At 43.9% G+C, this 27780-nt stretch overlaps 1 protein-coding gene across 13 annotated transcripts in view; it reads left to right on the top strand.

Moving 5' to 3' along the window:
• The window catches only part of LOC109900399 (utrophin-like), a 172921-nt gene that overhangs the window by 58587 nt on the left and 86554 nt on the right, over positions 1–27780 (top strand). For 11 of the 13 annotated variants that reach the window (XR_004211952.1, XR_004211951.1, XR_004211955.1 and 8 more), the window contains exons 2-7: positions 11131–11303; positions 14680–14836; positions 24222–24351; positions 25830–26098; positions 26372–26518; positions 27641–27719. Coding sequence is in view for 8 of the 13 variants with exons in the window: in XM_031837544.1 (XP_031693404.1) it covers positions 11131–11303; positions 14680–14836; positions 24222–24351; positions 25830–26098; positions 26372–26518; positions 27641–27719 (955 nt within the window). In the remaining 5 variants the exon portion in view is untranslated. Of the gene's footprint in view, positions 1–7880; positions 9214–11130; positions 11304–14679; positions 14837–24221; positions 24352–25829; positions 26099–26371; positions 26519–27640; positions 27720–27780 lie in introns of those variants that run through there. The other 2 variants (XR_004211954.1, XR_004211953.1) reach the window with 2 other exon arrangements.

Consider the following 27780-nt stretch of genomic DNA (forward strand, 5'->3'; position numbering starts at 1 on the left):
GGACAGATATGCAATAGAGAGTGAAAGTGACTGAGGCACGCACACACACACCACAGCGTCTAAACCCCAGGGGAGGTGATGAGATAGTAGACTAGGTGATCGAAGGGAGCCCCTGCTAAGAACAGATGGAACACAGAGTACGAGTTAGTTTAGACCTAAATGGAAAAATGGATTGGAGACCATGCAGTCAACAAAGGATAGAGATTCAGGAGGAAACCCTAGGGGACTTCTATCCCTTCTAATCTAGACATAGTGATGGAGAGGACGAGAGAGGGACAAGGAGAGATGAAACGCTAACATCGTGATAAGAGTGATAGCTACATTGATTTTGGTGCTGCATCCTCAGAGGGAACATATAGTAATGCAGAGTGACTTGACTTACTGTAAACATTCAGGAAGTAAATAACCAGCAGCCTCTTGTCATGGTGACAGGCAGCGTTGGGTGACCCGGCCAAGTTACACAACTCCCACCTTCACCAGCAATAATCTACCTGGGAGGAGGAGGGAGTCTGTAACCTGTAAACAAGGCACTCTACCTTACACAGGAATCCCAGTAACCTGTCTCCGTCCCTCCCTCACTTCTCCCTGTCATTCAGAGTTAATCAACAGAGACAGTACAACCTACTCCCTCACCACACAGTTACCATACAGTTACCATACATAGTTACAGTTACCATACTATATACTCAGTACATTACAGGAGTGAGTTCATACAGCATTCAGTGGCAGCAGTATTTGTTTGTCTATGGACTAAAGATTGAATAGCATATGCACATCAAACGTATCAGGTACCTGTCCGTAACTCTGGTAGGCTCCCACGGTGATTTAATCAGAAGCACACAAAAAAAAATGTTTCGAGTTGGATCTTTCTCTGGTCAACTTGGAAAACAAAGTTGTATTTTTTGTGCGTCTAATTAAATCACAATAGGAGCGTCCTAGAGTTAAGGACATTCCTTTTTTTCTTTGATTCCCATAGACAGCCAGTCATTTACAATGGCCTTTATCCTCATTGAGATTCCCCTGCTTGTCTATCTGGCTGGCTGGCTGCTGTAGTGTAGTGTATAGGCTTAGAATTAGGCTGAATTCAGAATATTTGGAAAAAGCCTAAATATGTTTTTTCAATACCGTCAATAGCATTGAAACGATTTATTTTGATGTGTTTTAATACATTTGAATATTTGTAGCTACTTTTTAAATAAATACATACAGTCAACTTGTGCAATACATAATTAATTCTTAATTTCATCTTACACATTATTAGGAGGCTTAGGTAGTCCCCAGTCACATGGTGTTTGTTTACAAGCACACGATGACGAGAGACCGGACCCTTGTGAGTCACTCAACCAAATGTTTGCCAGATATCTTGTAACTATTAAAGTTAACTGTCTAAAATGTGCTAAATGCTCTGCAGTTACTGATTTAGTAGCTGGTTATGTCACGCCCTGATCTGTTGCACCTGTCCTTGTGATTGTCTCCACCCCCTCCAGGTGTCGCTCATTTTCCCCACTGTATTTATCCCTGTGTTTCCTGTCTCTCTGTGTTAGTTCATCTTGTATGTTCAAGTCAACCAGCGTGTTTTTTCCCGTGCCCCTGCTTTTATATTCTCTCCTACTAGTCCTCGCCGGTTTTGACTTTTGCCTGTTTTTCTGGACTCCATTCCCGCCTGCCTGACCATTCTGTCTGCCCTGACCTCAAGCCTGCCTGCCATTCTGTACCTCTGGAACTCTGAACTGGTTTTGACCTTTTGCCTGTCCATGGCCATTCTCTTGCCTACCCCTTTTGGATTGAACATCTTGGACTCTAACCATCTGTCTCCTGTGTCTGCATTTGGGTCTCGCCTTGTGCCCTTATAGTTCGCTATCTTTTTCCAAAACCAAGCATTTGCTTGGAAACCGCAGAAAATGCCCTCCCGGATCAAGGGCCTAGCTGGCTAATATTTGTTAAGTCTCTACTCTCCTCTCGTCGACTCTCCAATCAGACTTCAAGGCCTGCACTCATCTGTTTGGGTTACACACATTTCCCTGTTTCTGATTAAACAAAGGAAGTGCTCTAAATTAGCTTTGAATGTTGGTATAGTGCTGTGATTGAGAGTGTCTGAGTGCCTGTACTTGTTTGTGTATTTCTGTGCATACATGTGCTTGTCATTCACACACAACCATAAAAAAAACCTCTGGTGCTGCTGCTTTTTATATCTCATATGATTCCTAGAATTACAATTACAACACAGAAGCTAAACCTTAATTACCTATAACTACGGTGACCACATGTCCCGGATTGTGTGGGACAGTTCTGCATTTTGGCCCTTTGTCCCACATCCTGCAACCAAACCAATTTTATTGGTCACATACATATATTTAGCAGATGTTATTGCGGGTGTAGCGAAATGCGTGTGATCCTAGTTCCAACAGTGCAGTAGTATCTAACAATTCACAAAAATACACATCTAAAAGTCAAAGAATGGAATATATAAATATTAGGACGAGAAATGTCGGAGTGGTGTTCACTAAAATACAGTAGAATAGAATACAGTACATACATATTAAATGAGTAAAGCAGTATGTAAACATTATTAAATTGACCAGTGATTCCATGTCTATAGGGCAGCTGTCCCTAAGGTGCAGGGTTGAGTAGCTAGGTGGAGGCTGGCTAGTGGTGGCTATTTAACAGTCTGATGGCCTTGTGATAGAAGCTGTTTTTCAGTCTCTCGGTCCCAGATTTGATGGACCTGTACTGACCTCGCCTTCTAGATGATAGCGGGGTGAACAGGCCGTGGCTCGGGTGGTTGATATCCTTAATTATCTTTTTGGCCTTCCAGTGACACTGGGTGTCCTGGAGATCTGGCTGTGTGCGTGCCCCTGGTGATAAGTTGGGCAGACCGCACCACCCTTTGGAGAGCCCTGCGGTTGCGGGTGGTGCAGTTGGCGTACCAGTGATACAGCCCAACAGGCTCCTCTCAATTGTGCATCTGTAAAAGTTTGTAAGGGTCTTAGGGGCCTAGATGGATTTATTCAGCCCCCTGAGGTTGAATAAGCACTGTTGCGCCTTCTTCACCACTCTGTCTGTGTGGGTGGACCGTTTCAGATTGCTAGTGGTGTGCACGCCGAGGAACTTGAAGCTTTTCAGCTTTTTCACTGCGGTCCCGTCGATGTGGTTCTGTCTCGTCATTGTTGGTAATCAGGCCTACTACTGTTGTGTCATCTGCAAACTTAATGATTGAGTTGGAGGCGTGCGTGGCCACGCAGTCATAGGTGAACAGGGAGTAAAGAAGGGGGGTGAACACACTTCCTTGTTGGGCCCTGGTGTTGAGGATCGACGAAGTGAAGGGTGTTGTTTCCTACCTGCACCACCTGGGGGCGGACCTTCAGGAAGTCCAGGACCCATTTGCACAGGGCGGGGTTCAGACCCATGGCCTCGAGCTTAATGATGAGCTTGGAGGGTACTGTGCTGTTGAATGCTGAGCTATAGTCAATGAACAGCATTCTTACATAGGTATTCGTCTTGTCCAGATGGGATAGGGCAAGAGGAATACCTATGTAAGAATGCTGTTCATTGACTGTAGCTCAGCATTCAACACCATAGTAGCCACCACCAAACCACCAAGCCACAACAACACTCCACCATAATCAATAGCTGATTGATTAAATTAGTCAGTCAGCAGCACAGCCATGGAACCACTGGTCCAAATCAATTTAAATGTCCCTATTGAAAACACCCTGGATGTTTTCAGACGCATCTCACCGTGGGGGGCATTAGGCTGTCCAGCCACACCGAGACTTGATATTCACGGTTCATTCTTGGGTTGGCTGATTGACCCTTACCACATTGTTAGTGATTTGCTCCATGACCTTCGTCCCTTTTGTCCTTTATAAGAGCCCTGTTGACGTGACCAGGTAGGTCGTCTGCTGTCGATACAAGGATGTCATCTGGCCGCAGAGGAAGAGGGATAGGTATTCAAAGCTGGATGGGGTTTTAGGTACTTTGGGAGAAAGCCTAGTTGGAAATTTATTTTCTGTTACATGATGGCTTTTCTTCGTATGAATACATCACACAACATTGTTTGGTTAATTGTCAGGGTCCCAAAATGTTGTTTTGTCTGGCTGTGCAATACAGCCTGTTTGAGATATTGAATGTGGAATGTGTTTTGTTAAATGAAGTCCTTAAATGAAGTCCTTCAAATGATGAAATGTCGTTTGACTCAAACATACTGGTAATTGTAATTCACACAATTTTGTAATTAAGAGTATGAATATCCTGTATGCAACTGCATGTGCCTGCCTGATTTGAGAAATGTGTCCATGATGCAATCGATGTATCTATTTTCAATGTGCTTAATTGCTACTGCAACACTGACAATGCAGATCCATCTGTCCATCGATCTGTATTGTCTGCTCAGGGTTCACTATCTATCCATCCATCCATCCATCATTCCATCCATCCATCTACCTTCTATCCATTCTTATTCAATTGTAGTTCTGTGAAGGAAGACAGAGGAGGGTGTGTGTGAGCTAGTTGAGAGTGGTGCCCTCGGAGACCTTTCTATGCTGGTGTCCTTTCCTGTATTGATTGCTGTGCAAAGTGTAACAGTGTAACTTCCTCTAACGCTCAGGTGGCGCTGTGCTCTCCAACACCTCTTATTTGGACCCCTGGAGAAACATTTCTAAGAGTAGTGTAGTTGAGGACACACACTCTCGCACGCACACACACGCACAGATCTCTCATCTCCCGAACAGGACGCTGTCCTGTGTTGCGTTGGCGATAACCCCGGGCACAGGAAGTGACCTCGTCGACGTGGCCTGTGGAGAGGCTGGGTGGGAACGAGTGTTGAATGCATGATTCCTCTGTCTGAAAGCTGGCCTATGATATTATGGTCGTGAAAGAGTTCCTTAACTGCCTTCACACTGAATACACTGAATACAGTACAGTTTGTTTTTGAGGTCCTCAGCTGTTTGTGTGTGTGTCTGCATCAGAGACATTGGAAGGTGAGAAATTAAGAAAGAGAAGGAATGACGAGAGTAAGAGAGAGAGACAAAGTTATCTAGGTCAGGAAGAAAGAGTCTGCCAGACAGCAAAAATGTCAAAAGTGAGAAATAATGACATGCAAAACAGACATGATACACATTAGAGAGGTAGGTGACCAAAGTAAGAATATCACATTACTGTCTTTACACTGTAAAATTTGTCAGGTTAATCTGTGCATACAGAAGAACCTAACTAAATGACAGAACAATGTGAATAATACTGTTTGTTGTGATGCTCTCCCAGTCTGAAGAGAGAACACTATACACTCCTATACACCCAACCCACACATTAGAAACATTGTTCTTTTTCTCAACTTAAGTTCATCTTACATCTGGGAGGGGGTCTGTACGTCCTGTTGTGTGTCCTCTGAATAGCTTGTTAAGTGAAGATACGTGCATTATTTTAAAGCTTCTGGCCGTTTTTCAACGTCGATCTGTAAGGAAGTGAAACACGTAACTTGGACAAATACTTAGTGGTCACATCAACCGCTTTTTCTGTCGAAGCAGTATTTTGAGGTCCACACAGGATAGCTAGTATTTGTTGTCCCTGCAGTAACTGATACTGGGCTGTTTTAGCTCATAGCTCTACTCTGGATCCTTGTCTACTTACATGCTAACCACACTGCTCAAGTCATGTGCGCGAGCAAAATAAATGTACACATACATGTTATTCAATCATTGCACCCACTCTGATCGCGTGTGTCAATGAACGTCTGCGTAGCCAGGCGCTAAAATAGAACTTGATTCTATTTGCGCTGCAAGTCTCTCCTCTCCCATCTCCTCATTGGTTTTTAGGAGCATATACCCACGTGGGTATTTGAAAGATGAACTGAGGTCTACACTCCAGTCCAGTTGGTAATGCACCTTAAAGTTGGTTGCCAACTGCCATATAAAGTCCAGAGAAGAAGAAGAATCCTGAAGGAGGAGAGATTACTAGAAACAAACTCGGTTTACCATTTTATTTGTGGATTAATTGTCTGAGTAAAGGACCTTGTGCATTTCAGGTAAAATAACAACCCAATGTTTTTATCCCAGGACAAATTAGCTAGAAACAGCAAGCTAGCTAGCTAAATTGCCATAAATGTTTAATGCTTTTCGACCTGTCCCCAAATTTCTCTCTTCCTCTCTCTCTCTCTCTCTCCCTCTCTGCTGTTGATAGATACCACCTAGGTCATTGCACGTCATTGATATTGATTTAGGTTCGATCCCATCAGAGGGCAAAAGCTACTTTACAGAGGCCAGGTGTGTATGCGCGTGTGTGTGTGTGTGTGTACACTAACACGTGTTTATGCTTTTGTGTCTATTCTATGCTCCCCTGTCCTTTAGTGAGAGCAAGTGTTTGGATGAGTCCTTTAAGTGTCCTCTCCCTAAGCGCTCTACATTACATCTTTCTATGTCTATCCACTCTCTCGCTTCTTCTCTCACTCTCTTTCCTCTCCTCCGTGGGCTGTAGTTCCCAGGGTTTTAGTGGATGCGGATCAGATTCCCGTTGAAGTTCATCAGCCCTCCGCTCCTCTATGATCCAGCCAGGGAATTACAGGCAGATGTGCCTCAGTACTTTAAACCACACAGTATGGCCTCCCGCTCCCTTTCATTTTCTCTCTTTGCTCACACTTTGTCTCTCTTTCTCCATCTCATATCTCTTTTTGTCTCTCTTCTCACTCTTTCTTTTTTCTGTCTTTCTTTCTATTTTCTATGTCATTCTCTCGCTCTTTCTCTGTGATTTTGTTTCTCTATCAGTTATTTCAGTTTTGCTCTCTCTTTCTTAATTTCTCTTTTTCTCACCCAGTCTGAGGGTTAATAGCTCGACATCTTACCTCTGTAATGGCCCTAATCCCTCTTAGCTGTAGTAATGTTTAGTAACGTTTACCTCATATTCCTCTGTGTGACCGTGTGTGGATGTGTGTGTCCTTATTTGCCCGTGTCTGTGTTTATTCCTCTGTGTGTGTGTTTTTATTTTCTTGTCACTTACAGACATGGTGTGCATCGAACTCCAGGGAATCAACAGTTGTTGAATTTGTCTCGCTCACATGTTGGACTTGCTCATTTCCCGTTGGTTAATCAACTTGGACTTGCTTCTCAAAAACACACACAGCACAAATTCATTTCTGCATACATAGTGCCTCATCAGAAGTGCCGTTACAGGGTAAAAATGCATAGCAATATTTTTATTAGGTAAAGCACACTTCATAGTTTTCTTATGAATATTCTGCATTGTATCATTCTTATCATTCGTATTTCTTTCTCCCATTGGTGGCCAATCTGTTTGTGAGATGCACACAATATGTCTGTCCTGCTGTTGACTCTGCCTTTGTATGTAGGCCTACCCACACAGAGGCAAATATACTTAACGTATCTGTATGGTTGTAGTTTCAAAGCTAAAATCCCCAAACCTCCTCAAAGGCCGATTAACCCCCAGCCCCTTCTTTTTTCTTTTTCCTTCTCTCCATTCACATGAGAGCTACATGTTTTCACCATCCCTGACTCAGACAGGTAGAACGTTCTGCTAGTAAAGTGCTGCATTACTTGGCCCTCTGCCACCTCTTTTCTTTCTCTCCCTTCTTTCTCTCTTTTCACAACACTCTCCATTTTCCACTTCCTCTTCCCCCTCTCTCCCTTAGTTAGGGCATTTATCGTCCTAACTTTCTGTCCACTTGTCACCTCTGCTACCTCTGTCCCCCACTCTCTTTCTGTGCCAGTAGAGGCCTCAGGAAGTGGGTGGGTGCTGAGTTAGTTTAGCGAACAGAGCAGGGCCTGAAACGAGGGAGAGGGAAGAGGAGGAGGTGTAGGAAGGGAGGATGCTGATTAAAATAATAAACTGCTGCTGGAAAGAGCCGAGCCACTGGCCGGAGTGAGGGAGAGAAAGAGACCCGGAGAGGAAGAGAGGGATGAAAAAAAAAGAAACGCTGAGGAAGAAAAATAGTTGGTACTCTACTCAAAGGTTCCTCAAAGCAGTGTGAAAGAGGAAGAGAGAAGAGGAAGAACAACTGCTCCCATTACCACTCTGCAAGGAGATCTGCAGTGGACAGGAACTTCTCTGCAGAGCTCGATGACATAGAGACCAGCTTGCCAGACTCTCTCTCCAGGATCGTGATTCTGATCAGGGGCTTCAATCATTGGACACGTGGCCTGGGGCTCCAGAGGAGAAGGAGACATTCTTTCACTAACTGGCCCTGCCTTGGCTGTGAATAGAAGGGTGTGAGAGGGAGTCCAGGCTGGGGCAGGGGGCTAGTAGTAGGGCTAAGACTGCATGCCCCTGTCTCTCTCTGTGAGAGTGTGTCTGATGTGTGTTTGTGTTAGCATTACATTAGTAAGAGAGGAATGAGAGGTCGGCAGACCATGTGCCTCTTTGTGTTGCCTCCTGTCACCTGAGTGTGTTTGTGTGTGTGTGCAAGGATAGTGTGTTTTTTATCTGAGTAATTGAGAACAAACACTCGTCCCTACTACGGGTTGGAAGTGTAAACCTCTTCCTTAGTGACCGGAGAAGCAGTGGAGGAAGGGAGAGAAAAAGGGAAGGAATAAGAGGAAAAGCTTGAACATTTCTTCAGATTCTCAGTCTTTCCACCTCAGTCTACAAACCTCTCTTGACAGCACTTGGATAGTTCCCTCCAGTCTCCAGACCTCTACCCTGACCCCTGGAATTCTACCCCAGCTCAAGGAATTCTTCCCCAGCCTACAGACCACCTCCTACATCCTACCCCGCCTCAGCCCAGCTCTCAGGACATCTAACCCCAGGCTTGAGGCATGACAGCAGGATAGCTACGGCTCCCTTCTTAGCCTGTGTTCCATCGAGGAGGATGCTTCTATCATCTAGCCGAGCAGGGCGAACACACACACTGACACACACACGGCGACTAGGGGTATGTGAAGTGTGTATGTCGCCGGGTAGGATAGCCCGACATTGTGTTTTGAGCGCTAGATTTAATTGTATTTGTATTTTGAGAACTGTTTTTGACCATATTTGGAATGGATTTGATTGCGGTTCAAGTACTGATCTTGACCCTGTTTTGAAAGCTGGGTTTGACCGTAACCACTGGAGGACTACCCTAACCCCAGCGACCCTTCTGTGCCTTTTGTCCTCTGTGACCTCAGAGACGATGTAGAAGTGAGGGGGAGGGGGAGGAGACTCATCCTAGAGCCGAAGATGATTGGCTTGAACTTCACCTTGCAAGAGCTCCTCAGGAAATTTGAAGAGGTAGATTTGAGATGTTTGACACCTATTTGAGCTCCTATTGGGACAAACTGATCGGAAAGGTTGTTTCTTTTTGATGCCATAGATGAAAGCCCAGCCTCATACTAATTCACTGTTGTCTCTGTAGTCAAACACTCCCCCTCTCTCTCTCCCTCCCTCTCTCCCCTCTGTCTGTGTAGTATAAAGTGGGGCAATCTGAGTGAGTCTGAGGTTTATGAAGTACGAGGAGTTATTATTGAACTCATTAAAGCTTTTGTCACGGTAGCAACATTATTAGAGTGTCCAGAGCGTGGAGGGGTACAGCTAGTCTGCAGCAGAACACATGGGGAGACTGAGATTCCTTCAAGTGCTCTGGTCTCAGATGTCTGGAACGCTGTAGTGCTTCATTTTTTGTCTTGCTAGAGGTATGCCACTTCCGTCCAGTATTTGTTCACCAAAGCTGCTAGTTGATGTCCAACAGTTATTTTAGTTTATTTTGTGTGTGTATGCTTGTGTTCACGTGTGTGTTTGTCAGTCAGCCATTCTGATAGGTACAGCTCTAATGCCTTGTTCCTCTGCAAACCAAAATAGGTGTAACATTAGGCCTCCTGGGGACAGTGTCCGCTGTCTGGGCTGCTCACAGCCAGCCAATCTCCCATTCGTTAATGGGTGTGTGACAGGGACACATCCATTATCCACTATCCTTATGCTCCTTCTGTTGCTCTGTGTCTGAAGAGCAAGAAAAGACACGGCTTTGGTAGAGTGTGTGTGTGTGTCCCAGCTATCATTTGGACATGTTTCATCTAATCCTAAACACAGTGGAGGTATTGTATCGTTTTTCAAGTAGCGGTTCAGCCATGGAATGTCAAGAGGAGTGTGTGTGTGTGTGTGTGTGTGTGTGCTCACTGCTGAAATTGCTCTCTCTTCATATTTTGTCCCTCTCTCAAAGTAGCCATTCATGGTGGCAGCACTCAATGACTAGACTATTTGATGCCACAAAGATGTTTGAGTATGCATGTGCACGTGTCACCTTTGCCACCACTCAATGAGAAGGCTATTTCATTGTGTGCGTGTGCGTGCGTGTGTGTGTGTGTGTGTGTGTGTGTGTTTGTAATCCAAGCATCACCTCGGAAGAAAATTGTTAGAGGAAAATCACTTTGGGAATGAGCTGGAACACATCCAACTGACTCACCGGCACAATGCCTCTCTCTTTCTTTCTCTCTCACTCTTTCTCACACTCACTCTGAATTATTTCTCGATATGACCTTTAGTCATTTGATTTGTGGTGGGGAGAAAATTTACTGTGATGGCGAGAGATTCATTGTAGGGCCATTCACCTCTATCCCTTGTGAAAATAACTGACTTCCTCCTTACACTAGGCTAGTTGAGAATAGTCTGCCGCTGTTCCAATGAATTTGTTTATTTTCTAACGGTTCCTGGAGAGCTACCCTCCTGTAGGTTTTCACTCCAACCCCAGTTGTAAATAACCTTATTCATTTCATCAACCAGCTAATTAGTAGAGTATTAGTATTATTATAGAAACCCACAATGCTTGGTACGGGTGTGGAGGGGGTTTCGAATTAATTGGTTCTCTATTGGGAGGCAGAGGAGTTTGGAACGCGTTTATTTTCCAAGAGTCCTGAGTAGTTAGAGTACATTTGAAAGATGTTTAAACTGCTCTGCCCTCTTTGCTTCTCTAGCTGTCCCTCCACACTCGCATGACCAGCTAGCACACTCATACGGCTCTCTCTCCATCATTCTCTCTCTCCTTCACCCCTCTCCATTCCCACCATTTTAAAGCTAATAGAAAATGACAAGCAGAGTATTTTGTTGGTTTGATTTCACTATTCAATTATATGTGTGAAGCTCTGTACTTTTATGTAACACTGTAATAACAACACAGACTTGTTCAAACTCAAACCTCTCTCTGTTTCTCTGTAGGATATCCAGGCAGAGATCGATGCCCATAATGATATCTATAAGAGTGTGGACGGGAATAAACCCAAGATGGTCAAGTCCCTGGGGACGTCTGAGGAGGCAGTGTTTCTGCAGCACCGACTGGACGACATGAACCAGCGCTGGAGTGACCTCAAGACCAAATCTGCCAACATACGGTCAGTCCCATAATACTAAACAACACATCTTTGCTAACATAATACGGTCATTACTGTAATATACTGATAACATATGGTCAGTACTGTGCAGACCTGGGTTGAAATACTATTTCTGAATTGCTTTTACATACATTTCGTAGTAAGTGTTCAGATGTTTTTGTTTTGTTGAAAAGTAGTAGTAGTGGAATATTGGAATATATTTGTAAATAGGGTATTTATAGGAAATTATAAAAATATGTATTTCAAATACTAGCAGTAGAAGTAGTTGATTCGGGCCACATTATTTTAAAATACTCCAATACACAGAAAATAAGTATTTAACACTAGAACCACCATAGGGGGAAAATCTGCCAAAAAACAAACAAACGTCCCGCTCCTTCCCTGACTTTTCCTAAATATTTGTATTTTACATTGCTCAGTTGTCAGAATCTTTTAATCACAAACAGAAAAGTATTTAATGCCTGTTTAACAGTTTTCTCCACACGTATTCCTACCTTAACGGGCAAAGACAAATGCGCTGTAGGACGTTGGTAACCAGCCAGGCACTAATGTGTTTCTCTCCTCACTGAATGAATGATGTAAATGGTTGAATAGGCGAGAGAAAACTGAAATTGTGCACGTTACAATTTAATTTGGCTGATTTTCCTTCACTCTGCGCTCCGACTCATCCCAAACCATCTCAATTTGGTTGAGGTCAGGTGATTGTGGAGGCCAGGTCATCAGATACAGCACTCCATCACTCTCCTTCTTGGTCAAATTGCCCTTACACAGCCTGGAGGTGTGTTGGGTCATTGTCCCGTTGAAAAACAAATGATAGTCCCACAAAGCCCAAACCAGATGGGATGGCGTATCGCTGCAGAATGCTGTGGTATCCATGCTGGTTAAGTGTGCCTTGAATTCTAAATAAATCACAGACAGTGTCACCAGCAAAGCACCCCCACAGCAATACACCTCCTCCTCCATGCTTTACCGTGGGAACCACACATGCGGAGATCATCTGTTCACCCACACAAGGTCTCACAATGACACGGCGGTTGGAACCAAAAATCTCCAATTCTAATGCTCATCACTCGTGTTTCTTGGCCCAAGCTAGTCTCTTCTTCTTATTGGTGTTTTTTAGTAGTGGTTTCTTTGCAGCAATTCGACCATGAAGGCCTGATTCACACAGTCTCCTCTGAACAGTTGATGTTGAGATGTGTCTGTCACTTGAACTCCGTGAAGCATTTATTTGGGCTGCAATTTCTGAGGCTGGTAACTAATGAACTTATCCTCTGCAGCAGAGGTAACTCTGCGTCTTCCATTCCTGTGGTGGTTCTCATGAGAGCCAGTTTCATCATAGCGCTGGATGGTTTTTGAGACTGCGCTTGAAGAAACGTTCAAAGTTCTTGAAATTGTCCGTATTGTCTGACCTTCATTTGTTAAAGTGATGATTGACTATTATATGGACTTGGTCTTTTACCAAATAGGGCTATCTTCTGTATACCACCCCTAACTTGTCACAACACAACTGAAACGCATTATGATGAAAATAAATTCCACAAATGACCTTTTAAGAAGGCACACATGTTAATTGAAATTCATTCCAGGTGACTACCTCATGAAGCTGGTTGAGAGAATGCCAAGAGTGTGCAAAGCTGTCATCAAGGCAAAGGGTGGCTATTTGAAGAATCTCACATATAAAATATATTTTGATTTGTTAAACACTTTTTTGGTTTTGATGTCTTCACTATTATGCTACAATGTAAAAATAAAGAAAATTAAAGAAAAACCCTTGAATGAGTAGGTGTTCTAAATCATGTCATAACCATGCTGACTTGATTGTTGATTAAACCATTCAATAAACTGTAACTGGAGCATGTATGCTTTATTTGCCTCTGTTGAGAGTTATAACCATTATGGTGTCACAGAACTCTTCAGGACCTGAACAGTGGAGGAGCGACCACAACCTTGGCATAAATAAAAAGAGAGATGGAGAGAGTGGAAGATGTTCCGAGAGTGAAAGAGAGATGGAGGGAGAGAGTGAAGGTGGCAGGGGCAAGGTGGAGATGTTGATAGGAGCAAAGGTTGCGAAGGGGAAGAGAAGGTGTGGTGAGCGAAGGAGAAAAGTCATATGTGAGAAACAGCGAAGGAAGGTTACAATGTACTGGAAAACAATAGATCAAGAGGTAGATGCAGAGTGAGGGTGAAATATGTTATGAGAGGAGAAGGTAGGAGCAGGTGAAGATCAACACTTCACAGACTGATAGCCCCAACAACTACTACTAAGGGGGCAAAAGAGACACAGATGGAGTGAAATGAGATAGAAACACTGCAAAGTTCAATAAAGATAACAGCATATTCATAAGAGCACTAGAATTCCCTATAAACCATGTAACTCTGTGTATCTCCATAGGATGGAGGCAAGGCTGAGCTGTCAGCAGGTTGTGCGCACGCGCGTGTGTGTGTGCGTGTGTGTGTGCTGTATTCGTGCATGCACTGTGACTGTGCATGCGAGCGCATGGGTGTGTGTGCTGCAATGTGTGTACTATTTAGAGCACATTATGTCTTAATTACAGTACATAATAATAATGAGTAGCTGCTATGAAACGTTGCTGCTGTACATAATGGTCAGGCGCATTATGGTGAGCGAAGGATGTCAAAACAAAACATTTTGTTTTGAAGAACACACACATTAAATAATAATACACATTATGCTGTATATCCACACACTTTGATGCACACAATGCACCAACCAACATACACTCCAAGTATAAGTGGTTTTGGCTGCCCTCCAGAGAGAGTAGATTTCCCCTCTAATGCTCACTTGTCTCCAGGTCTTAATGCTTCAAGATGCTGGACAAGAGATATCCAGCAAACTTGCTACTTTGAAATGCGGCCAACTGTAATGGTTGACACACCAATCCCCCCCAACCTCACCAGTCTAGCCATGGCCTAACCATGTTATTTTGTTGTAGTATCCACTAGGACTTGTATGGCTGGTTTCACCTTCTGCTTAGATGGAGACACGCAACTTAGAGGCCTTGAGGTTTGTGTGTTGCCCTGAGAGTCACACCATGTAAAGACTTAAGAAATGGGACCCGGTGCTTCTCTACTTGCTCACTCAGCATTAAGGAGATAGATTGGGGGTACGGCCAGGGGGTATTCTTGTGCCTCAGGCTACAGAACCCAGGAGATAGGAGACTCCTGCTTCTCTGAGTCGTTCCGGCACACACTAGGCAATCTAAGTTACTTTTTACATGGAGATGGACCTGACCATGTCATAACATTCTTGTAACCATGTTTCGACCAGGTTATAACCGTATTGTGAACATATTTTACCTGGGTTGTAACTGTGTTTTAACCATATTTTAACCATGTTATGACCATTTGTTTCCAGGGCTCACCTGGAGGCGAGTGCGGAGCGTTGGAGTCGTCTTCAGAGCCTGCTGGAGGAGCTGTGGAGGTGGATCTGTCTGAAGGAGAAGGAACTGGCCAAACAGATGCCCATAGGAGGAGATGTCCCCACCCTGCTGCAGCAGCACAACCACTGCAAGGTCAGTACCGTAACACAGCCACTGTACGGTCTGTACCGTAACACAACTTTTACACAGTCATTACCATGCCTGCTTCCAGGAATTGTGTACAGATCCTTGCGACATGGGGCTGTGCATCATCATGCTGAAACATGAGGTGATGGCGGCGGATGAATGGCACTACAATGGGCCTCAGGATCTCGTCACGGTATCTCTGTGCATTTAAATTGCCATCAATAAAAATTAAATTGTGTTCGTTGTGCGTAGCTCATGCCTGCCCATACCATAACCCCACCGCCACCATGGGGCACTCTGTTCACAACGTTGACATCAGCAAACCGCTCGCCCACATGACGTACTGCCAAATTCTCTAAAATGACGTTAGAGGTAGAGAAATGGTAGAGAAATCAACATTCAATTATCTGGCAGCAGCTCTGGTGAACATGTAGGGATGTAAGCAAATTTGTACTCAAAATATGAGAGAAGAAAGCTTTTAGTGCTTATGGAACATTTCTGGGGTCTTTTATTTCAGCTCATGAAACATGGGACCAACACTTTACATGTTGCTTTTTTATTTTGGTGTACTATACATACAGTAAATGTATGGGTATGTGGAAATTAGAGGTCTGAATGGAGGCTTATGAAGATACAGGGAAAGTCCGGAAGGAAGGAAGGAAGGAAGGAAGGAAGGAAGCTAAGCCACTCCCATGAATAAAGAGGAAGATATAGGAGGGCTGGAGCAGAGTGGAAAGGAGAGGGAGAAAAGGATGATGAAATGACGGTCGGAGAAATCAAGGAGACAGAAAGAGCGATGGAGAAGAAGTGAGAGAGGAGTGCGAGAGAAGGATGATGTTAATGGAGAGACAGGCGTAGAAGCAGAGGAGGAGGTGGCGAGATTGAGATGAAGAGCTCAGGAGGGAATAAAGAGACATTTTCTGAATCCCTCAAAGAGAACGATAGAACCGTTGCATTTTTATTGGGGCACATCAATCCGTACATCACCAAGTCAACAACATAATTTCTCCTCTGTTTTTATGAATATAGCTAGTTGTTTACAGTACATATAGATGAATGTAAACAAATGAAAGGGGCGGGTGTTGCCCGACAGTGCTCTTTTCCTCCTCCAGATTGTGTCTGTGTTTTTGTCTGCTGATAATAGCTTTTATTAATCACACATTCAATTATCCAATAAAAGCCCTGTGTAAGCGTCTCACTGATTAAACTCATCAATCAGCTTTATTAAATTAACCGATTTTAGAGCGGGAGAGAGAGGCGTAGGGGGAGAGAGGGGGACGAGAAGAGAGCACTTGTGGCCTTTTTTTAATCACTCTCTACTTTTATCTCCCTGCAACAGTTGTCATTTTCTTCTCAGTGTGGGGAGAAGCTACAACAATATGTTGTATGTAAGTATATAATTAAAACTGAGTGAAGTATATAATTAAAAGGAGTGATTAGGAGTGTGTGTCTGCTATTTACTGGCTTTGAAGGGGTTTAATTAACTCACTGTTTCTGGAGGCTTAAGTTTCGAGTGTTGTTGTCCTCATTTTACTAATATTACTGTCAGTTGAGAGGCTAAACCAAGCTAACATTTTTACACAGCCTATGTTAAGCTATGGAAGCCAAAGTTGAAGCTAATATAATCTGTATAGCTACGCTAAGGTGGTTTAATCACACTGTCTGTGTGATTGATTAGCACCATTTGTACCTGGATGGGCAGGTTGTAAAGTAAAATGAAATTAAACTGCTGCGTTGCCACAACCTTATCTCTCTCAGAGGGAGAAAGAGAGAGCGAGAGAGAGAGAGAGAGAGAGAGAAAGAACCAGAGAGAGAGTGAAACAGAGAGAGCAGAGAGAGACTTTCTGACTTTGAACTTCTGTGAATAATTACCTATCATTGATGACTTAACTTTTCATTTGTTTCTCCTTATTTAACTTTAGAAACTTCTAATGTTGAGGGATTCCTATGTATCTGAATTGAGCCTGGTGAACTTTAAAGTCCTTTATTGTGTTGGTTTACTTAGCAAAGCCAAGTCTCGAATGTCATGTCTTACTGGGTTGTAGGGGAGCTTTCTGACTTTTGAGGGGCCAAGGCCAGAGGTAGAGAAGTACCCTTCGTTTGGATGATACTGCCTTGAAGATGTCTATCTTATTTATTTTAGTGCCCAGAGCCTCTGTAGGAAGCAGTTTACATTGTAGGTGTGCCGTCCCTAACGCAGGTGATACCATCAATCCAGCATGAATGAAAAACTACACTCAGTGGCCAGTATATTAGATACACCACCCCATTCACAAAGCTGGTTTGCTCCTTTTTTTCCTTCTTTTTTAAAAACTAGGCAAGTCAGTTAAGAACAAATTCTTATTTGCAATGACGGCCTACACCGGATGACGCTGGGCCAATTGTGCGCCAGCCTATGGGACTCCCAATCACGGCCGGTTGTGATACAGCCTGGATTTGAACCAGGGTGTCTGTAGTGACGCTTCTACCACTGAGATGCAGTGCCTTAGACTGCTGTCCCACGGGAGCTCATACAGACAGCAAGTCATGTGGCCATGGCTTGCTATGTAAAGCAGCCAGACAGGCATCAAGGCATTCAGTTACTGTTTGATTGAACATTAGAATGGACAGTTCTGTGGGGAAAACAGCTCATTGTTGAGAGGTAGAAGGAGAATGGCAAGAATCGTGCAAGCTAACAGGCGGGCCACAAACAAACAAAATAACAGCACAGTACAACAGTGGTGTGCAGAACGGCATCTCAGAAGGCACAACTCATCAGTCATTGTCACGAATTGGCTATTGCAGCAGACGACCAGACCAGGTTCCAATCCTATCAGCTATGTCTTCCAGAGTTAGCATGATTCTGCTTCAATTCACACTGACCGCCTTGAGGAGAGGGGAAGTAAAAGGGAGGAGAGGCCAGATTCATGGAGGTCTGAAAATAGCCTTCTCTCCTCTCTACTGTGTTGTAATGCTATCATCTCCTCATCTGCACAGGGTAGGGGCCGATAAGACCGTCTTCTCTGCTGTTTTGTACACAACACACAGTCAAGGTCACGTGTCACAAGATACACTCCAGGCTTACAGTGCATTGAAAAAATGTCATCCTGGGGGAATTTTTGTCCCTTGTAGCACCACTTATTCTGCTCTTAGTTGAAGAATAATGTTTTTCTGAAGAGTCACAAATCTGTTAGTGTTAGTGCCAAAACCAATACTGCAATTACAGTATCAGAGAGGAGAGAAGTTAACAGAAGACTGTGTCAACCTCTTTGCCTTTCATGTATCTTGTTTCCCTATTTTCTCCTCCTCAGACAGATCGGAATCTCTTATCTCATCACGGCAATTGAGGAAAGTTGTTTTACTCCCTCTTGAAAGTGGGTGCATCAGCTTGTGTTTTAATGGTTGTTTTCTACTTTGAGTGTTTTTCCTCAAGGCCCTGTCCATAATTAGGCAAGACAAACACGTGTTCACGATTTCAGTAATATCATCAAAATCAAGAACTCATTCAGTAGTTTTTACCTGATTAAGTAGAATCCTGTAAAACAACATGTTAAAACAATTATTTATATTCCTAAAACATAAGTTGAAACTGATGCTGTTGCTCAATCGATTTTGTGTAATTGTGATGACTTTAATTTTTTTTAGCATCATCACCAATCTGAGGTTTTACAAAAGTGTGTATTTCCTGTTATTATTGTGTGGTGAAAATGTTCCGTCTGTGTAATGTAATAGTAACGTGTTCTGTCCACCATAGGGGACATTTGCATAATATAACATAATTCAATATTTCGTCAGGAAGATATTTGAAGACACGGCTATTTTTATACCCACTGCCAATGCCAACACCCTTTCAATTTCCCTATTTTCTTTTTATATAAAGGCACATGAATCACCTCTGCCTCTCAATGTCCTTGTCTTCCCTTACTTCATTTATTTCCTCAACTCTGCCAAAGTAGAAATTAAATATATTATATGAAGAAACTATATATTCTAAAATCTGTATACTATTCAAGTATACTTGAATATAACTGTTAATGTTTCCTTTTTTGTAAGTATTTCCATATGTCTGTTAATCTTGGTACTACCCATCCCGGATCCGGGAGCGTTGTCATCAACTGACACTAATTAGCATAACGAAAGCAACGGACATAAATATTACTATAAAATATTCCTATTCATGAAATCACAAGTTAAAAATATTGAAACACAGCTTAGCCTTTTGTTAATCACCCTGTCATCTCAGATTTTGAAAATATGCTTCACAGCCGAAGCAAGACAAGCATTTGTGTAAGTTTATCGATAGCCTAGCATAGCATTATGCCTAGCTAGCAGCAGGCAACCTGGTCATGAAAATCAGAAAAGCAATCAAATTAAATCGTTTACCTTTGATGGGCTTCAGATGTTTTCACTCACGAGACTCCCAGTTAGATAGCAAATGTTCCTTTTTTCCCAAAATATTATTTTTGTAGCCGATATAGCTCCGTTTGTTCTTCACGTTTGGCTGAGAAATCGGCCGGAAATTGCGGTCACGACAATGGCGAAAAGTATTCCAAATTAGCTCCATAATTTCGACAGAAACATGGCAAACGTTGTTTATAACCAATCCTCAAGGTGTTTTTCAAATATCTATTCGATAATATATCAACCGGGACAGATGGCTTTTTAGTAGGAAAGAGAGAAACAATGGCCGCATTTGTCCTTAACGCACAAAACACTCTGAGAGACTTCAGCTGACCACTGACGCAATGTTGACGTTCAGGCTAATTTTTCAAAATAAAAGCCTGAAACTATGTATTGTGACACTAGACTAATTAGGGAAGCCATATAAAAAGGAATCTGGTTGATATCTCATTCACTGCTCAATAGGGTCGCATAGGAACGCAGAGGTTTCTAAATAAGAGTCACTTCTTGATTGGATTTTTCTCAGGCTTTCGCCTGCAATATCAGTTCTGTTATACTCACAGACAATATTTTTACAGTTTTGGAAACTTTAGAGTGGTTTCTATCCTATGCTGTCAATTATATGCATATTCTAGCATCTTGTCCTGACAAAATAGCCTGTTTACTTAGGGAATGTTATTTTTCCAAAAAATGAAAATAGTGCCCCCTATATTCAAGAGGTGTTAAGAAATGTATCCTACTACAACACTCAACCCAGCATGCTGTCATAATCTCTTCAACGCTACTCTCTCTTCCTCATCTCGTCCTGTCTGATTAAACCATAAGCCTTTATAAAAACAGCAAGGCTCACAATTGTCACACCGTGATCTGTTTCACCTGTCTTTGTGATTGTCTCCACCCCCCTCCAGGTGTCGCCCATCTTCCCCATTATCCCCTGTGTATTTATATCTGTGTTCTCTGTTTGTCTGTTGTCAGTTCGTTTTGTTTCGTCGATACTACCAGCATTTTTCACCCTGCTCCTTTCTCTCGATTGTGCCTGTTTCCTGGTTTTCCCGGTGTTGACCGTTCTGCCTGCCCTGACCCTGAGCCTGCCTGCCGTTCTGTACCTTTGCCCCACCTATCTGAATTACTGACCTCTGCCTGCACTGGACCTGTCTTTTGCCTGCCCCTGATCGATTAATAAACTGTTGTTACTTTGACATTGTCTGCACCTGGGTCTTACCTGAAATGTAATGACAACATAATGTAGTTCCTCTTTATTTCTCTCTGACATCGTCCTCTCACAAAGCAATCACACAGCCCGTTAGGCATCAGAGGCCCCCTGGGGTTCCGGCTGTCCCTTGTAGAGGAGGTTTTGGCACACATGTTAGTTTGGCTCCCGAGTGGCGCAGCGGTCTAAGGCACTGCATCTCAGTGCAAGTGGCATCACTACAGTCCCTGGTTCAAATCCAGGCTGTGTCACATCAAGCCGTGATTGGGATTCCTGTAGGGTGTCGTCGGGGTTTGGCTGGGGTAGGCCGTCATTGTAAATAAGAATGACTTATTAAATAAATAATTAAATAAATAATTTTTATTTAGAGAGTGAACGCTACTCATTTAGAGAGTGACCGCTAGTCCCCACCGGACTAACCTGTGTGTGTGTGTGTGTGTGTGTGTGTGTGTGTGTGTGTGTGTGTGTGTGTGTGTGTGTGTGTGTGTGTGTGTGTGTGTGTGTGTGTGTGTGTGTGTGTGTGTGTGTGTGAAGGGAGGATGTGGGGGAGAAAGAGAGAGGATAGTGGAAAGGATGGTAGAGTGACTTTGAGTTAGTGAAATAGGACACAAAAAGATAGAGTGTGTGTGAGAAAGACGGTGAGAGAGGGAGTGTATGACAGAGAGAATGTGTGGGTGATATAATTTGGTATTAGTGAGTCCTCTGATGAAACCTGCAGGCTGCTGTTTTGTGAACAGTGCTGTGTGAACGTCTCGCTTTATTCTAAATCGCTCATTTAATTTCACTATGACCCCCGTCTTTCCCTCCTTCAATCGCTACACCTGCTATCTTCCTCTTTCTCTCTCTTTCTTCTCGATCTCTTGTTGTCTCTTTCGATGAGAGAAGGTTAGATAGGGAGCACATTCTGAATTGATGCCATCACCTGAATAGATGTTGAGATTACTGTTTACAGTGCTGGGATGAGGAGAGACCCATCTCAGTATAGTCTGCATGAGTGTGCGCGTGCTTGCGTTCGTGCGTGGGTATGAGTATGTGTGCGTCTAGACGCCTGTTCCTTTGAATGGAAAATGTCTTGTTGTCGAATGTAAGGTGGGGTTGAATAAAGTGACATTTTAGTTTTTTACTTGTTTGATATGGAGATGGTAATTTTGTAGTGGATAGGCTGCCATAGGAATCTGAACAGTGGGGAAAATAAGGTTCACATAGAGTTCACAACGTTGATGATACTGGGAGATGAAAACTATGATTCCAATACAGGCACTTCCACTGAGGCACTTGGACATTTAGAGATAAAGAGGGTCCTTGCAGTATCTATCATTTTGATGAAAACAACACTATTATTGCTTGCGTTCACTAATGTGCAGTCGTGTGTGTTCATAGATGCCAGACAAGTTGACCAAGAAAAAAAAATATACAAATTAATTTATCTTTTCTCTCTCTTTCGTCACTCAGTGACTTTCAAAGTGGCAGAGTCATAGGATGGCACCTTTCCAACAAGTCAGTTTGTCAAATTCCTGCCCTGCTAAAGCTGCCCCGGTCAACTGTAAGTGCTATTAATTATGAAGTCTAAACGTCCAGGAGCAACAACGGCTCAGCTGCGAAGTGGTAGGCCACACAAGCTTACAGAATGGGACCGTCGAGTGCTGAAGCATGTAAAATCTTCTCACTATCAAGTTCCAAACTGCCTCTGGAAGCAATATCAGTACAATAACTGTTCATCGGGAGCTTCATGAAATGGGTTTCCATGGCCGAGCAGCGGCACACAAGCCTAAGATCACCATTCACAATGTCAAGCGTTGGCTGGAGGCGTGTAAACCTCGCTGCCATTGGACTGGAAACATGTTCTCTGGAGTGCTGAAACATGCTTCACCATCCTGCAGTCTGATGGACGAATCTGGGATGCCAGGAGAACTCTACCTGCCCGAAGGAATAGTCCCAACTGTAAAGTTTGGTGGATGAGGAATAATAGTCTGGGGCTGTTTTTCATGTTTCGTGCTTGGCCTCTTAGTTCCAGTGAAGGGAAATCTTAACGCTACAGCATACAATGACATTCTAGACAATTCTGTGCTTCCTACTTTGTGGCAATAGTTTGGAGAAGGCCCTTTCCTGTTTCAGCATGACAATGCCCCTATGCACAAAGCGAGGTGCATACAGAAATTATTTGTCGAGATTGATGTGGAAGAACTTGACTGTCCTGCACAGAGTCCTGACCTCAACCACTCAAACACCTTTGGGATGAATTTGGAACGCCAACTGCGAGCCAGGCCTAATCGGTCAACATCAGTGCCCGACCTCACTAATGCTCTTGTGGCTGAATGGAAGCAAGTCCCCACAGCAATGTTCCAGCAGTGGAAAGCCTTCCCAGAAGAGTGGAGGTTGTTATAGCAGCAAAGGGGAACCAACTCCATGTTAATGCCCATGATTTTGAAATGAGATGTTTGACGAGCAGGTGTCCACATACCTTTGGTCGTGTAGTGTATCTCACCGGCAAAAGCATCTGAGTGAACGAAACAGCACCCCTCTGTCTCAGGATGTGTAGAGTATCTATCTGATGCTGTCTGGTCAGAAAGAGTATGACATTGTTTCCGCATGTAGCATTGAATGCCAAGGAAGCCAGCGAGCATTTGGCCTCACTTGATAGAAAAACATTATAGAATATTTGACAACATGAACTGAGTGAGCTGAGCTGTGAATGGTCCTGGCGCAACAAAGAAAAGTGTCAAAGGAAGCCAGTTTGGATTTGGCTTCAGACCAATCACATCAGAAGCCAAACATCATTGACAGGAAAAAAAATGGAATTGTTGCATCTCTTTGTGTCAATGTCCTCTGGTGGCAAGCTAGTAAGTTAAAATCGCCCCTTTCCTAAATTAGCCATGGCTGGAGATTTGGACTAGTGGTTTTACTTAATTTGCAGTGCTCGCCAATGATTACAATGGCGATTCTGATCCAACCATTAATTCATACATTGTGCCCCTGGCCTGAGAGGATGGAAGTTCAATTTGTAACTTGATGTAGTATGCAAATGTTTACTTGCTGGCCTGGCACATCATTGCCCATGGGGTGAGTCTAGCGAATAAACATTTTAACCAGGTAGCCTAGGACAACAAAAACTAAAAGCATGTGCTGTATGACAGAGTCATAGACTGTTTAGGCAACATGAAAGAGGAGGATGGCATTTGCGTTTCTCTACGAGTAGGGTGAATCAACATGTTTTTCCTACTTGTGCGCGCACACACAGAGAAATCAGTACCATGGACAGCCACATCATATCTAGATTATGTTTATTGGACTAAATCATTTTTGGTTTCTTTTAGTTTTCACCTTTTTAGACTAAGCATAGGTGATTAGATGATGTTGAAGTGGAAATGGTGCTGGAATAGTGGAGGCAGCTCCTGTTTTCTTTGCATCTTGCGGTAACTCTACACTGTTCTAAATCATTAGTTGTTTAGTAGTCCGAAAATGTCGGAAACATTACCTTGCTTGACCATGATGTAGGTAATTTAACTGTTTGTTACATGCAATATGTTTTTTGGACTTTTGTTACGTGCAATATGCATATGACCTGACAGGTTACAGAGAGAACAACGCAATTATCACAACACATACTGTGGGTTGTAATATTTTTGGGGGACTTGGCTTCCCCAGTGATTTGACCCACCCGCCGTTACAAACACTGTTTGATGATATCAGGCAAAATGTTCTAACTGATATGAAAAGAGCTCAGTTAGGAGTAATACATTTTGAGTAAAACATTCAGGTTAAAAGGACAGTATCAATTGGCCAGTGTGTGTTTCTCCCCAGGTGTTGCGGTCGGAGCTGAAGGACCGCGAGCATGTTGTTGCCAATACACTGGACCAGGCACACACATTCCTGGCTGACCAGCCCATCGAGGGGCCGGGAGAACCATGCAAGAACCTACAGACCAAAACAGGTGAGTCTCCTGTCACTGACTTGCCTGAATACGCACACGCCAAAGTCCAGTGACATCAATCGTCACTTAGTCTTACGTTATAATTTAATTGAACTCCTTTATAAAACCTACTATGTGCCATAACCTACTGGATGTCAGTATTGGTCAGTTTATGTTGACCATTCCGTTTAACCTGCATACATAGTGGCCCTCCAAAAACAAGATCTGGTGAAACCCAGTATCTGGGTGGGTGAGAATGTCCTTGAAAAGCACCTCAGAAGTTGCCCAATCCACTTGATGTTTATGTGGTGTGTGCTATGAGGCTCAGAATACACCCAAACACTAAATACGCACCAGAACTCATTAGTAATTCTGTATCTAAAGGCTGCTGGGCCTAAGAGGATGAAACAGTGAAGTCATCGCTGTGTCAGCACATTTCCTCTTTAACAGAATCGTGCTGTTAAATAATGTAGCAGGCCCCTGAGACAATCTGGGAGGGTGTGGCCAGAGCTCCGAGCAGGCAGAGATCTGGCCCTTCTGTGTGATCTTTGATGTAATTATCAAAGGGGCCTTTGGTCTAATCGGTGGTTAAGAACTGATCTAAGGGCTGTGACGGGTAGGATGATTTCTTTGCGTGGTATATCAGAGGGTAGGTGTAATCTGAAACCAGCCCTGCAATGACCTCGGATACTTTCGAAAGGGGTGTTTGACTGTAAAGGGTATATCTGATCTCAATCTGATCTAAAACATGTGATTGGATGCTTTCACAGGAGGGACAAGGGGCTTCACAGGGTAAAACTGAGACCAGTGCCAGCACGGACACCTCTGTCTACTCTAGTCTAACTGAACCCATTGGGTGAGAACACCTTAGTATTCAGATCCTCTTTAACCCAATCAAACGCTCCCAGACTTTCCCTGGCCTTCTTATTTTCAAAACAGACAGCTCCCACGCTGGTCCTGTCTGGGGTGTGTGGCAGACTAACCCCACACTGGTCCTGTCTGTGGTGTGTGGCATCTATGGCTGGCAGACGAACAGACTAACAGACAGACCCTTGATGTGTGCTTGGCTGGGAGACTAACAGACTAACAGACAGACAGACAGACCCTTGATGTGTGCTTGGCTGGCAGACTAACAGACAGACCCTTGATGTGTGCTTGGCTGGCTGACTAACAGACTAAAAGACAGACAGACCCTTGATGTGTGCTTGGCTGGCAGACTAACAGACAGACAGACCCTTGATGTGTGCTTAGGGGGTTTATGATTTAGATTTCAGGTCTGCAGACAAGATGGTTGACTGTGGACATTGGTCATGCTCTTTTCTCTTTGGCTCATAAGTCTCTCTTCAAGTTTAAATTCTTGCTTTTATTGTACAACCAACTTTCCCCTTTGAGGTTGTTAAAGTCTTTGTCCTTGCTCCCCCCCCCCCTCTCTCTCTCCCTCTCTCTCTCTCTCTCTCTCTCTCTCTCTCTCCCTCCCTCCCTCTCTACCCTTCTCACAGACCTGACTCCAGAGGAGAAGGCGCAGGGTGTGGCCAGGGCCATCAGGAAGCAGACAGCGGAGGTGCAGGAGCGTTGGGAGCGTCTGCAGGACCACGCTGGTGGATGGCAGAGTCAGGTAGAAAGGGCATTTGAGAGGCTACAAGAGCTCCAGAGCAACATGAACCAGCTGGACCTGCGGCTAGCCAGGGCAGAAGAGACCAAGGCTGGCTGGCAGCCTGTAGGAGACCTGCTCATAGACTCACTGCAGGAACACATAGAGAAGACCACGGTGAGGGGAGTCACTGGGGTGTTACTGATTTATTAAGGGGGAAAGAGAGAGAAGGACGTTGTTTTTTTACGTCCACTACAAAACATTTAGGGCCAACAAGTGTAGGTAGTGATTAACCTGTACATAAATCAGTGTCAAAAAAATTAATTACCTAGGTCAACATCTAATCACCATTGGTACAGGTATCACCCCTGCACCATAACAGTATGTTATAGATAAATCTGCCCACATCAAAACACTGACCTGTGGGTGTGCATCCTGTGTATGTTCCAGGCTTTCAAGGAAGCGATGGCCCCTTTGAGGCAGGACGTGAATGTGGTGAATGAGCTGTCTGGTGAACTAGCTCCTCTGGATGTGCAGCTGTCCTCCACCTCCTCCAGGCAACTGGATGACCTCAACATGCACTGGAAACTACTACAGGTGGGCTATGGGTGTCCCACCTAAAACCTTCCCCTTTTTACAGGTGGGCAACGGGTCTCATGCCTAAAACCATCTCCCTTTTATGTGTCATACTTAAGAAGAGGTGTCACAGCTACAAACCTCCTCCCTTTTAGGAGTTGTCATACTTGGGAGTACGTGCCACTGCTAAATGACTAAAAGGTCAAATGTAAAACCTTCCTCCTTTTACGAGCTATCATATTCTTGACTTTTCTACTTTCTACTCTTTTTTTCTCACCCACCTTGTTCAGATCTCAACCTGTCTGTACGCTCATGTTTATTCTGTCAACGTCATATTAGCCCTCTTGCTGTCTTTGTAATCAAGTACTTCTGTCCATCTCTTTCCACCTGTTTGTGTCATTTTGTCGTTGCTTTCTCTCATTATTCCTGCCGTCTCTCTCTCTCTGTCAGCCTGCTGTACATTAGCTCAGACACATAGAGGGGTGAGGAGAGGTGGCCTTCCCCTTGTCTACCTCTACAGGTTACTGATTTCTATGTTGTGGACTTCTGTCACTATAGATAAATAACACTTTTTGACACAGCGGACTAGTGTCCTGGTCCAGCCTGCTGATGGCCGGGATCAGAGCTTTACTCGTGCACCTCTCAGGCTCATTTGTCACTATGCTGTTTAGATTAATGTGTGTGCGTGTGTGTGTGTGACAAAGAAAAAAAAAGAGACATCAAGAGAGAGATCTTAGATTCCGTCCCTTTCCTTCTCCATGCCCCCCCCCCCCCACCCCTGGTATTGCCATGCTGGAGTTGATGATGACCACTGAGATAGGACTCCGTGCCACTTTGGTCTGATCAAACAGAAGGGCAAACGGCAGAGCAGGACTCAGTCACCAGGCACCCCATAGAGATTCACTGGGGCTGGATGAAAGTGTGGAAGACACATTTTGTCTGCCTTCTGGTTCCCTGTGTAGAGACAGCCTTATATCCTCACTCTAGGGAGGATGACTGAGTCACTGCACACAGTAAGGACACTCAGCAATTCACACACATGCACGCACACACACACACTCAGCTGGACCGGTCAATATAGTGCTGGCGGCATGCAGGTGTGTCTTTGTGTGTGTCTAACTCTCTCCGCTTTCTGGTGTGCAGGTGGCCATTGAAGAGAGACTAAAGGTCCTTCAGGAAGCCCACAGAGACTTTGGCCCTTCCTCCCAGCTCTTCCTATCCAGTGAGTAGCCAAATCAATGTATATTAGTCACATACACACTTTTTAGCATATGTTATTGCAG

Source organism: Oncorhynchus kisutch, linkage group LG12 (assembly GCF_002021735.2).
Source record: "Oncorhynchus kisutch isolate 150728-3 linkage group LG12, Okis_V2, whole genome shotgun sequence".
Classification (NCBI taxonomy): Eukaryota; Metazoa; Chordata; class Actinopteri; order Salmoniformes; family Salmonidae; genus Oncorhynchus; species Oncorhynchus kisutch.